We start from the raw sequence: 13,973 nt of genomic DNA, 5'->3' as shown, positions 1-13,973 counted from the left end.
GGTATTCTCTTCCCAGTGGATCAATTGAATAAATATCAATATGCACCTGGAGATGAAGTGGTTACAGGAAAGTAGGTATGAAATGATATCCAAAAAAATGGTTAAGAAAGAAAGGCAGATCCCTGAGTAAGTACAAGTTAGGTATGGATTTACCATGGAAGGGGATTCCCAGCCATCAAGTGCATCAAAGCCAACGAGCACAGGCCACAGAAGCAAGGAAAAATCCCAAACCAGCTCTGAGCATACATTCACATGTTCCATTCTTATGAGTTGGTTATATAGAACTAGTCCTAACTTTTTTTCTCATTAAACAGACACATGAGGTTAAAGACCATCTAAAGAGCACCACATATTATCCCATCTTTATCTCTTGTTGCTACAGAAGAGTGTCAGCTGCAGAAGGTCCTGAATTATCTATCCATGGGAGTGATGGTGTGAATGCCACATTCCAACTGCTTTAATCATCATATATTTGCTTGAGTTCTACTTAAAGTGTAGGAAGAAAAGTAAATACTGACTTTAAAACTTACCTAAATCAGTATCAGCAAGCCTTTATGGCAGGCATTATGGCAAGGTTAGCAAAAGAAATAGAGGACAGATATATGACCTCAAAAGACTGATGAGTCTAGACAGGGAGATACAACACAAAACACACATGAAAAAACTTAGAATGATTAAAAAGCAAGAGGTGAAGAGCCAAATGATATAGGCTGAACATGCAGCTGATACGTTAGACTTAAGGTAAAAGAAGGCGGGGTCTAATGAGTCTTGAAGGGCAGATGGCATTCTAGAGGAGGAGAATGCACAAAGGCCTCACGATATTATCATGATGAAAACAGCATTTCAGAAGTGTCTTGGGGGAGATCAAAGATGGGAAACAGGAAGGGAATTTTGAGATTAGTGAACCCACATGTCCAGAGACCAAGGAAATACTATCACATAAGGACAGTAAGGAAACACTGCTTAACACAACTGACGTGATAAATGTCAGAACTGAGACTTGGATGGAGGATGTGAAAATAGAAAGGAAGGGGTCAATCCTAGAGGAGTTATGGAGAAAAACTATACAAGGGAAAAAAGTATAGAGAATCACACAGCTCCAAAGAACAGAAATTTAGGGACAGGAGAGGATGACATCACCATGGAAAGTCAGTTTGAGAAGAACACATAGTCAATTTTTGGGGTGGTCAGTAAATCAAGAAAACTGTCTGTTCTGACCTTTATACAGAAGTGAAACAACATTATCTTGCCCTACTCTTTAAACGTATTTTCCTAAGAAACAACATCATGAAACAAACTAAACTCCACTGTAAACACAGAGGAAATAATGCTTCTTATATGCAATGCCTGCTGAAGAAAATTTGTAACCTATCCTGGAAATCATGTTTAAGAAAGCAGTGAATCTAAAATTGTCATGAACTTAATCTATAAATCACCTAATTGATATCTGAAAAGTTTTTTTAAATATCAGAAATTTTATAAAGGATGATCAAGGATTTTACATCCACAGAAATGTCTGCTCTCTGTATTATCTGGATAAAGCCAGGCTTGGAAGTAGGGGAATTAGATTACTCCTCCAGACCCCTTCTGTCCCTCTGAGTCAGTCTTACTACTTATCACTCATATTCACTCACCAAGCTGAGACAATTCCATCTTCTTTTTAGACCAAATATAATACTGCAAAAGTCCTTTATAGGCCTGAATAAGGTTGATTAACACTTCCTGAGAAGACGACTTTTCACCATACCGCCATGTCTCTGCCTGGCTGAGATTTCTGTTCGCATCCTCAAGCATACCATGATGCAGAAGGTATAATGCATGTTGTAAGGAGATCTGCAACAATAAGGAAAAGCCCACTGTCATACAGGTCATTAGATAACCCTTAGTCAAAAAGCTCAGTAAATACATGATACATTCAGGCTAAGACCTTTGTAGGACACAAATGATGGAGCAATATTGTCCTCATTATCAAAAATTTCAATCTAGCAGAAAGACAAATGAAAAATTATCATTATGTAAATGAAAACTAAATTATACAAACTTACAAACAGAAGGCAGTGTGAAAAGAACAGGGATGCTGAAGACAGAGTCCAGGCTCAAATGCTACTTTAAAGCTACATAAACCTGAGTAAGTTACTCTCACCCTTTGTGAGTCTCCTCTTTTATATGGAACAATTATTATCAACCCTTTTGAAGGGCATTAAGAGGATTAAGTGAGATGATATTTGTATGCCACCTAATACCTAGTTTAGCCCACAGCAGACAATAAATTATTTTATACATGTTATATAAACTCAGAGAAAACATCTTAATAAGGGGTGCTGAAGAATGGCACTGGTTCAAATGGCAAGTGTATGCCTGATACAGGAGAAGCAATAAGAATAATTCCACACAGGGCCTCCCTGGTGGCGCAGTGGTTGAGAGTCCGCCTGCCGATGCAGGGGATACGGGTTCGTGCCCCGGTCTGGGAGGATCCCATATGCCGCGGAGCGGCTGGGCCCGTGAGCCATGGCCGCTGGGCCTGTGCGTCCGGAGCCTGTGCTCCGCAACGGGAGAGGCCGCAACAGTGAGAGGCCCGCGTACAGCAAAAAAAAAAAAAAAAAAAAAAGAATAATTCCACACAGAGGGGAGGGGCAATATAGGTGTGGGAGATTAATAAGAGGTACAAACTATTATGTGTAAAATAAGCTACAAGGATACACTGTACAACACAGGGAATATAGCCAATATTTTACAATAACTATAAATGGAGTATAAGCTTTAAAAACTGTAAATCACTATACTGTACACCTGTAACTTACACAGCATTATACAGCAACTATACTTCAATTAAAAAAAAAGAATAATTACACAAAGGACGAGCAATACAAGTAGGGAGGACATTAAGGAGGAGAATAATGGGAAGTACAGTTAATCATCTGAACAGAGTCAGAGTTCAAACCTTCATCTTAAACTATTGTAATAATTTCTCAACTGGTGTCTCTAATCCTGCCCCGCTACAACCCATCTTCCAAGTGACCGCCAAGGAAATCTCATTAGTCATTTGTGTAAAATCCTTCAATAGTTCCCGTTGCTTATAGAATAAAAATCTAAGCTCCTTAGAAATGGCACACAGAGTTCAGCTTACTTCCCCTGGCTTCTACGCACATGATTTTTAGAGTAACTAAAGCATTAGACACAGAGCTATTAAACTCTTTATTATCCCCTGCCATGCTAGACTACTCTTTCCCCCAGTATGCACCGTGAATACCCACTAGCTTTATCAGACTCATCTCAAGCCTCGTTTCCTTTCTTTTCCGACTCCCCTACTCATTCAATCCCAGCCCTTTCCAAAATTCCAGAGAGCCGACCATTTTCCACTTTGTCTTCTCACTGTACAGTACACTTCTACTATGGCACCCATAACCATTTATTCCATTTGCATGCCTGTCTCCCCCTACTGCAGGAACCATGGCTAGCACATTGTCTGGAAAACAGCAGCAAGTGTTTTTAAAATTATTAACAGCAAAACATGTTTTATTGCCTATCCTAACTACCACCCTCAGACTCCAGAGTATGAAATATGGTTCCTCTCAGGTTTCTTTACTTCAACTGAGTAGATTCTATGAGCTTAAAAGGATCTAACCAATAATTACTTAAAACTCTACCTTCCCTCCCCAATCAAATGGCTATCCAGTTTCTCCCTGAAAGAAGAAAATGGGAGCACACAACACCAAGGCAGGCCATTCCCTTTTTCCAATTGTTCACTTACAAAATTCTTCCTAAAGTAGAACCATATGCTGCCTCCATTTAGTTTCTACTTATAACGTATGTGGTCTACCAGAAAATAAGATCATAAGGGAGAACCTGGCACATAAGAGAAGCAAAAAATTTTTCCTAAATTAATAAAATCTGAAAAGAATCCTAAACTAGGTAAAATCATTTTTCAAAATTAGAGAGCAGTGGGAATATAAAATGCTACAGCCACCATGGGAAACATTTTGGTGATTCCTAAAAAAGTTAAACATAGAATTATACTTTCATACATACTTTATATATATATATATATATATATATATATATATATATATATATATATGTATGTATGTATTTGTATATATGACAAAAAATATGACCCAGCAATTCTAGTCCTAGGTATATATCCAAAGGAATTGAAAGCAGGAACTCAAACAGATACTTGCACGCCAATGTTCACTGCAGTGTTATTCACAATAGCCAAAAGGTGGAAACAACCAAACAAGAGATGAAAGGATAAACAAAATTTCACAGATACATACAATAGAATATTGTATTGTATTGAGCCATAAAAAGGGATAAAGTCTGATACATGCCAACACATGGATAAATCTTGAAAACATTATGCTAAGCAAAACAGCAAAACATAAAAGGACATAATTATACAATTCCACTTATATGAAATACCTAGAATAGGCAAATGCATAGACACAGAAAACAGATCGGAGGTTACCAGGGCCTGGGAGGAGGAGGGAATAAGGAGTTATTGCTTAATGGGTACAGAGTTTCTATTTGGGGTGATGCAAAAGTTTTGGAAATACTGGTGAGGGTTACACAACAATGTGAATGTAATTAATGCCACTGAATTACACACTTAAAAATGGTTAGAATACCACATTTTATGTTATACATATTTTACAGCAATTTAAAAATATTTGGAAAATAGGAAAAGTAAAAACAAAACACCAGAGGGTAAATAGTTTAGGCTTTGCAGGCCATATGGTCTCTATCACATTGTCCTACTAAAAGCAGCTACTGATAATATGGAGATGAATGGGTGTGGCAATGTTCCAATAAAACTTTGTTTGGAGGCACTGGAAAAAAATTAAAAAGCAAAGCATTTAAAAACTTTATTGAGAAAGTGCTTTTAGTCTCATATATACCAGAGAGAGGGAGATGGCATAACATTTTGGAGTGTGTCAATTCTTTTGGATAAGGCTTTTATTAAAGGAGAAAGTTCCACCTAAACATTAGAAACACTGAAACATTTTCACACATGGATCAGAAGAGTCAATATTGTGAAAATGTCCTTACTGCCTAAAGCAATCTGTAGATTCAATGTAATCCCTGTCAAAATACCAATGGCATTTTTTACAAAAATAGAAAAAAATAATCCTACAATTTGTATGGAACCAAAAGACCCTGAATAGCCAAAACAACCTTGAGAAAGAGCAAAGCTACAGGTATCACATTTCCTGATTTCAATCTATATTACCAAGCTACAGTAATCAAAACAGGATGGTACTGGCATAAAAACAGACACATCAGACAAGTGGAACAGAACTGGGAGTCCAGAAATAAACCCATCCATATATCATCAACTAATATTTGACAAGGAAGCCAAGAATACTCAGAGGGCAAAGGACAGTCTCTTCAATGAATGTTGTTGGGAAAACTAGATATTTACATGCAAAAGAATGAAACTGGACCCCTAACTTACACCACTCACAAAAATTAACTCAAAATGGATAAAGGACTTAAAGGTAAGATATGAAACTATAAAACTCTTAGAAGAAAATAGAGAAAAAAATTCCTTGATATTGGTCTTGGCAATGGTTTTTTAGGGTGTGACACCAAAAGCACAAGCAATAAAAGCAAGAATAAACAAGTGGGAACACATCAAACCAAAAGGCTTCTGCACAGCAAAGGAGACCATCAACAAAATGAAAAGGCAGCCTACTGATGGGAGAGAATACTTGCTAATCAAGTATCTGATAAGGGGTTAATACCCCAAATATATAAAGAATTCATACAACTCAACAGCAAACATAACAAAAAACACATTACAATTAAAAATGGGCAGAGGACTTGAATAGACATTTTTCCAAAGAAGATACACAAATGGCCAACAAGTACATGAAAAGGTGCTCAACATCACTGTCAGGGAAATACAAATCAAAACTACAATGAGACATCACCTCATACCTGTCAGAATGGCTAGCATCGAAAAGAGATAACAAGTGTTGGTGAGGATGTGGATAAACGGGAACCTTTGTATACTGCTGGTGTACATTCTCTTCAGGATGTAAAGTGGTCCAGCCACTATGGAGAATGGTATGGAGGTTCCTCAAACAAATTAAAAATAGATCTACCATATGATTCAGCAATCCACTTTTGCATATATATCCAAAGGTGAAATCACCATCTCGACAAGATATCTGCACTCCCATGTTCACTGCAGTACTATTCACAAAAGCTCAGACATGGACGCAATCTAAGTGAGCACTGATGGATGAATGGATAAGGAAAGTATTACACACACACACACACACACACACACACACACACACACACACACACACACACACACACACCATGGAATATTATTCAGCCACACAAAAGAATGAAATATTGCCATCTGTGACTACCTGGATGGGCTCTGAGGGCATTATGCTTAGTGAAATAAGTCAGACAGAAAATCGTAATATTGTATGATCTCACTTTTATGTGGAATCTAAAAACATCCGACCCATAGAAACAGAGTAAAATGCTGGCTGCCACAGGCTGAGGGGTGGAGAAAATGGGGAAATGTTGGTCAAAGGACACAAACTTTCAATCGTAAGATGAGTAAGTTTGAGGACCTAATGTACAGCATGGTGAATATAGCATTGTTAACTTGAAAACTGCTAAGAGGATAGAGCTTTAACCTTCTCACCATAACAACAACAACAAAATGCTAATTATGTGAGGGGATGGAGGCATTAACTAACCTCATTATGGTAAACATTTGGCAATAAATCCATGCACCAAATCATCACATTTTACACCTTAAACTTACATGATATATGTCAATTATATCGCAACGAAGCTGGAAACATTTTTTTTTCTCAAGTATTCAAATTCCCAATTTGTTTAGCTGTTTCCCTTTTCCAAAAGCATCAATTCTCAGCGACCTCAACTGACTTAACATATTAGAATTTGGCCCATCATCATAATGAAGCACAACTGCCATCTCTGAAGGACTGATTCTGGCAGCCAGAGATACACAAAGAGAAGATACTTTCACTCAGACAATGTGGTAGGCAACAGGAAATGGAAAAGTAAATGGTTCTCACGATGCTGCTTTCTTTCAGCGTCTCTTATTGACCCAAGTGTCTTACCCCTTTTCTCATGCTTTTTACATTATTACCTACCTCATCACTGAGACAAGCAATTTTTAGAAATGAATGCCGCAGATGTAAATTCACAAAACCTATATACTCACCTTCAAGTAATTCATGACACCAATATTTTTCATCCGGTCAGCAAAGGTATTGAAAGTCTGTACATTGCTTTTGGGATGATAATAAAGAATTTCACTTCCAAGCCTCCAAATAATCTGTCAAAACAGAAATTACTAACAAAACTGTAAAATCGTTGTTAACCAATATCTAAGAAAGCTATTTTTTTCTGATTACAGCGTTAAAAAACCACCCATAGTTCCTTTTTCTAAACACCATTACCACCAACATTTTACTGTACTTTACCCAGTGAAACTAATATTATTATCTTATGGGATAAAAATCTTTTCTGTTGATTAAATGAAAATACCAGGTAACTATAATAGTAGTTAGCAGTCTAAAGAAGGTAAGTAGTTAAGATACATTTTGAAAATAACATTTTTAACTAGTATAGTAGGAAGAATATTAATGTCAGAAAACTTGGGTTCTATTAATATTGGCTTCTTCACTGCTCTCAGCCTCACCTTTATTATCTACCAAATGAGCGCTATGGACTAGATGTTTCTTGAGATCCCATCAAGTATCTACAACTATTGACTATATTTAGTCTATATTTAGAGCTCCGATTTAAGAATTTTCATCAGCTATGGACAAATTTTAATAAAAATATTTTCACCCCTGAGCACCAAAACTTTGGTGACAGAACTTGGAGCTCTTCTTTTGCATGGTCTATTCTCTAACCCCAATTTAAAGTACTTCAATAATAGTGACTTCAAAGTAAATTTAAGTGGATTTTAAATCAATTCTTTCTCTGAACATACATACTGATTGTTTTGTGTAATCATAATACTCATCTTCCCAACTCAGAAAGATCAAGATTTCATTTACAGAACACCAAATTGCAGTATTTTGATGCTTAAAGAAAATGTGGAGATTATCCTATCACTGTGGTTCTTAAACCTTGTTGTATGTAAGAATTACCTGGGACACCACTTAAAAATAAATATTCTAGGGATTCAGACTTCAGTTCAGTAGAACTGGAGTGCAGCACAGGAATCTATATTTTAAACAAAAGCCCTATGTGATTTAAACAGAGCCCAAACAAGTGTCTGGAAACCACCGATTTAATTCTTTCATTTTGTAAAACAAAATCTGGACCAAAAGAGACTGTAACTTGCCCAATGTTTTACAGATCTATATAACTTTAGTCCATTAACTAAACTTTCAATCAATGGTTAAATTTTTTTCTTTAATATTTTTTGGCTCTATTAAATATCTAACTGATGCAATGGTTACTGTAATAGTAAAAGCTACTTGAGATATTCATGTGAAGTTATTTGTGGATAAACTGTGTTTTACAGAATAAATTTAACAGTATATGCCAGGCACTGCTCTAGATCCTTGCCCTTGTGGAATTTACATTCTATTGTAGAGAGACTGACAATAACCAAGAAATATAATAATTAAATTGGCAAGTATTATGGGAAAAGAATGAAGCAGGATAAAGGGATCAGGAGTGCCAGTTGGAAAGTGAAGGGGGGTGGTGTGCAGTTGCAATTTTATTTTATTTATTTATTTATTTATTTTTGGCTGTGTTGGGTCTTCGTTGCTGTGCACGGGCTTTCTCTAGTTGTGGTGAGCGGCGGCTCTCTTCGTTGCGGTGCGCAGGCTTCTCATTGCGGTGGCTTCTCTTGTTGCGGAACACAGGCTCTAGGCACGTGGGTTTCGGTAGTTGTGGCTCGCAGGCTCTGGAGCGCAGGCTCCGTAGTTGTGGTACATGGGTTTGCTCCGCGGCATGTGGGATCTTCCTGGACCAGGGCTCGAACCCATGTCCCCAGCATTGGCAGGTGGATTCTTAACCACTGTGCCACCAGGGAAGCCCCAGTTGCAATTTTAAATAGTCAAGGTAGGGCCCACTGAAGGTGTGACTTGAAGGAGGGTGACCATAGTGATATTTGAAGAAAGACCTTCCTAAGTAAAAGAAATAGCAAAGGCAAAGGCCATCAGGAAGGAGTATGGTTGTTCAAGGAACAGCAAGGAGGCCAGTGAGGTTGGAGAAGGAAAAGCAAGTTGGACAGTAATAGGAGACGAGGTCAAAGGGGGAAAGGGAGTGGGCAGAGCACGGAGAACTTGCAGGCAATCAGAAGGACTCTGGCTCCTACTCTGAGTGAAATGGGAAGACACTGCAGTGTTTTCAGCAGAGGAGTGACATGATTTGACTTATGTTTTAAAAGGACTACGTTGCACCATTAATCATTAGGAAAATGCCAACCAAAGCTACAATGAGATACCACTTCACAACCACTAGGATGGCTAAAATCAAGAAGACAGACAATAATACGGTTGGCGAGGATGTAGGGATGTTGGGACCCTCGTATGCGGCTGGTGGGAACGTAAAATGGTGCAGTCGCTCTGGAGAACAGTCTAGTGGCTCCTTAAGAGGTTACATATATTTTATGCCCCAGCAGTGCCACTCCTAGGTACACAACCAAGAGAAATTACAACAAACATCCATACAAAACCTTGTACATTAAAAAAAAATCTTGTACATAAATGTTTGAAGCAGCATTATTCATAGTAACCAAAAGTGGAAACTACCCAAATGTCTAAAAAGTGATGAACTGATACATAAAATGAGATAGAGCCATACACTGGAATATTATTTTGCAATAAAAAGAAATGATGTACTAATATGCTACAATATGGAAAGGCTTGAAAACCTTATGTTCAGTGCAAGAATTCATTCACAAAAAGCCATATGTTATATGATTCCATTTATATGAACTGTCCAGAATAGAAAGTAGATTAGTGGTTGCCAGAGGCTGGGGGTTGGAAAGGAGCGACTACAAGTGGGTACAGGGTATCTTCTGGGCAAGACGAAAACTGTTCTAAATTTAGATTGCTGTAATGGTTGCACATCTCTGTGCAATTGAACTGAACTGTTCAATTTAAATGGGTGAGTTGTATGGTGTGTTAATATATCTCAATAAAACCAGTTTGTTTTTTTTTTTAAAAAAAAGGATCGGTCTGGTTATTATGCTTAAAATAGACTGTGGGGGTGGGGGAGGGCAAGAAGTCATCTAAGTGAGGTGAGAGGGACTTGAGTCCAGGCGCAGCAATGGAGGAGGTGAGAAGTACTCAGAATGCAGGGAGCGTGCTTTCAAAGTAGAGCTAACCGGGTTTTCCGATGGTTTGGATATGCGATATAAAAGAAAAACACCCCAGAGTTTGGCCCTCGCAATTAGATACATAAAGGAAATGTCATCTGAGATGAGGAAAATTAGGCTGGACAGGGAATATCAGAAGAGCTAGTTTAGTTATGTTACTATGATATGACATACCATACTAGCTGATATGAGACATCAAGTGGTGACGTTGAGTAGACAGTTCGATACAGGAATCTGGACTTGAAGAGAGATGTCAGGACCCCAGATACACAATTGGGGATCGCCAGCATGCAGACTTAATGTAAGGCTATGAAACTGCATGAAATCATCAAGAGTAAGGTCAGATAACGATAACAACTAAGGGTTAGAGTTCTTGGGTTAGTCCCACGTCAGAAAGCAAAGGAGAAGAGGTGTAATCAGAAAAGGAGACCGAGGAATGGCCAGTGAGGCAGGAGAAAAAACAGAGAGTACCGCGTCCTGGAAGCCAAAGAAGCTATGTCACACAGGAGGGAATGAGCTACTATGTTTAATATTGCTGACAGATCAAGTTAGATGAGCACTGAGAATCTGCCACTGGATTCAGCAACACGGAGATCACTGTTGACCTTGACAAAGCAACTTGGTAGAAATGGTGATGGCTGGTGGGTGGTCTAACTGGAAAGGGTTTGGAACGGACAGGTACACACAACTCTCTCAAGGAGTTTTGCGGAGAGGCAGAACGGAGAAATGGGGCACAGCCTGTGGAAGAAGTAGGGGTCAAGAGATGATGCTAAATGGGAGAAATAACAACATGTTTGTTTGAAGATGGGGAACATCCTACAGAAAGGGGAAAATAAGGACACAGGGAAAGGATTATTTAAATGAATGAGTATTGTGGAATCTGAGAATTCAGATTTAAAACTATTTTTGTCTCCTTTAAAATGATAATAGGAAAAAGAAGTGTGCAAAAAAATGTCCTCATACAAACTCTCTACCCAAAACCACTTTTAGTAGCTTTTAGTAAAATCAATCAATAGCAAAAGCTATTCTGGGTGGAGTTCAAAAGGCAGAAACTCCCAGGATTCTGTCCTATCTTCCAGCAGACTCAGACCTTACTTACCTCTGGTGCAATCTGTCTTTTGTTGCTATCTGAATCTTCCAAGATCTGAAAGTAACTGTGCATGTATTCTGCAGCTCGCTGCCACTGGTGCTTCAGCAGAGCTTCTTGGATAAGGCTTAAACAAGCACTTGTTGTCTGAGCAAAATCCTTCTCCCGTTTTCCTCCAGTCGCTAGAAAGGTTAAAGAGGAGAGTCTTGACCCACAGTGACCCCAAATAAACAATTCAAGAAACATTTCTGATAAGCATAGTTTTAACAAGTAGAGCAGTAGGTATTACTTAACTCAACCCATCCCCAATTCCAAAGCTGGTTCCATTTGAAACAAACTCTTCCACCCATTTCAACTAGTTTTAGCAAATGAAAAAAATGTCTAATTAGAAGATGTCTAATTTGACATTCTTGGGCTACCGGGATCAACAGATCCTTGAAATCTGATTCAACTGTCCTTTCATCCTTGCACTAAACAATCTGGGAAGAATCTCTTAAAGAGGGCCCCCAAAGCACAGTCCCAAGTATTTAGAATGGGTAAAAATCATCAGGGTCATCCTAGGAAAGTATGGTCTTTTTTACCTACCTATGTTCTGAAAACACTAAGAGGTGCACTTTTATTTTTTAAGGACTGAGTTCCCAGTAACTCAATGATGTAAATGCAAATGAGATGATAATAACTGTAGACATTAGCATTTATATCTCTCAAGTACTGACAATCCTCTTGTTAAGAATATTTGTGCTTAGTTACAACCCCAGTTATGAGTAACAGGTGGCATATTGCCACCTCTTCTCTTCCCACACTACTAAAGATGTGTACAGGCCAGCAGTCTTCCATTTGGGGTACCCTCACCCCTGGGAGTACACAGAGACTAATAAGTACCATGCAAAGACAGTTTTACAGCAATCAACTTGCAGATCTTCAACTTACTCACATACTCTTTCCTAAAATTGATCTCCTAGGAAACTGTGCCTATACACAAGGCTTCATGATCAAAATCATTATATTTTACCTTAAGGTGAAAATACAGGTGTTTAGTGTTGAGAAAGTGAACGACTCTCACACATCCATTTGCAAGTCAGGTGATTTTTAATTCTTTGCTTATCAAAACTGTAGGAGAACCTAATAATTTTTTTATTTTAGATCACTATGTAATTTTTTCATAAATAATTCAGAAGGAATCCAAAGACCTGATACATTGCTATAATTAAACTCCATTCATTGCCAGCTACTTACTTATGTGACTAAACTTTCTCAGAATTTCCATCAATTAAAACAAAATATGGTAGAATTGAAGCTAAATCTTTTCTCATTCTAGGAATACGTAATATTCATCCACAGATATAAGAACTGGAAAAAAGTGATAACCTTACCCATTTTATTGAGATAAATAAGCAATAAAAATTTACCTTTAATACTTAAAATTTAACAAAAATTGTAACACTACTTATGTTATTTTGATTAGGTGGGTACAGAAATCAATTACAATGATTTCTCAAACCAGAAGAGATTTTAATACTTAAAACCTTACAGGATATTAGCAAAAATTAATTAAATGTAGATACATACTTTATGGCAAAAAAAAAGTATAAAAGAAAAAGGAACAGTATAAAATTTCTATTAAAAGCTTTTTCATAAATACTAAATGGATGATAAAGGTATCACATCCCTATGTTATTTAGATTCCACCAAATTATTTTTTTAAGTCACATGATAATTACATTTAAAAGTGCCAATATATGCCGAAAACTATGCCTTTTGCAACTCTCAAACTTATGATACAAGTTTTAGATGGCACCTTAAAACTGTGCAAGATAGTACCTAATTCTTCAGGGGAAAAAAAAGTAGAAGACTATTTCTCTCTCTCTCTTATTTATTTATTTATTTGTTTGTTTGGCTGTGCCGGGTCTCAGTAGCGGCATGCGGCATCTTCATTGCGGCATGCGGCATCTTCATTTCAGCATGCGGGATCTTCAGTTGCAGTGTGCTGGATCTTTTAGTTGCCACAGGCAGGATCTAATTCCCTGACCAGGGATCAAACCAGGGCCCCCTGCCTTGGGAGCACGGAGTCTTAACCGCTGGACAACCAGGGAAGTCCCAAAGACTATTTTTCTTGACCAGTGCTTCTCAAACTTTTTAAATGTACATACAAATCACCTGGGGATCCTGATGTAGTCTTAGTATCCCCAGGGAGCTTATTAGAAATGCAGAATACTATGTCCCACCCACTTCTCTGAATTAGAAGCTGCATTTAACAGGATCTACACCCAAACTCCCAGTATCAGCAGCAACACCAGGCAGCTAGGCCAAGAAAGTGACAAAATACCTCTTCCCTAAAACCTCGGTTATTCACCTAAAGGAAAACTGATCTCAGGTCAGACTCCCTTCTACCTCTCAAGTTTTCACAGCTCAAACTGGAAATCAACTTTAGACTAGGATACATAAATCCTTGGAAAAGTCCCCTCCTGTCTTCCAGCTGAGCCTCAGCTAATTACCTCAGGAGTAGCTCTCATTTCATCCTTTGTGAGCAAAAGATAATCTTAT

The 13,973-nt window shown here is 37.9% G+C and overlaps 1 protein-coding gene across 2 annotated transcripts in view; it reads right to left on the bottom strand.

Moving 5' to 3' along the window:
- The window catches only part of TAF1A (TATA-box binding protein associated factor, RNA polymerase I subunit A), a 34,042-nt gene that overhangs the window by 17,105 nt on the left and 2,964 nt on the right, over positions 1-13,973 (bottom strand). For both annotated transcript variants that reach the window (XM_082613265.1, XM_082613266.1), the window contains exons 3-5: positions 11,442-11,611; positions 7,220-7,333; positions 1,635-1,833 (exon numbers count right to left, since the gene is read on the bottom strand). In XM_082613265.1, coding sequence (XP_082469391.1) covers positions 1,635-1,833; positions 7,220-7,333; positions 11,442-11,611 — 483 coding nt within the window. The remainder of the gene's footprint in view (positions 1-1,634; positions 1,834-7,219; positions 7,334-11,441; positions 11,612-13,973) is intronic.

This window comes from Mesoplodon mirus, assembly GCF_964341445.2.
Source record: "Mesoplodon mirus genome assembly, chromosome: 3".
In the NCBI taxonomy this organism is placed as follows: Eukaryota; Metazoa; Chordata; class Mammalia; order Artiodactyla; family Ziphiidae; genus Mesoplodon; species Mesoplodon mirus.
This window is presented reverse-complemented; position numbering and strand designations above follow the sequence as displayed.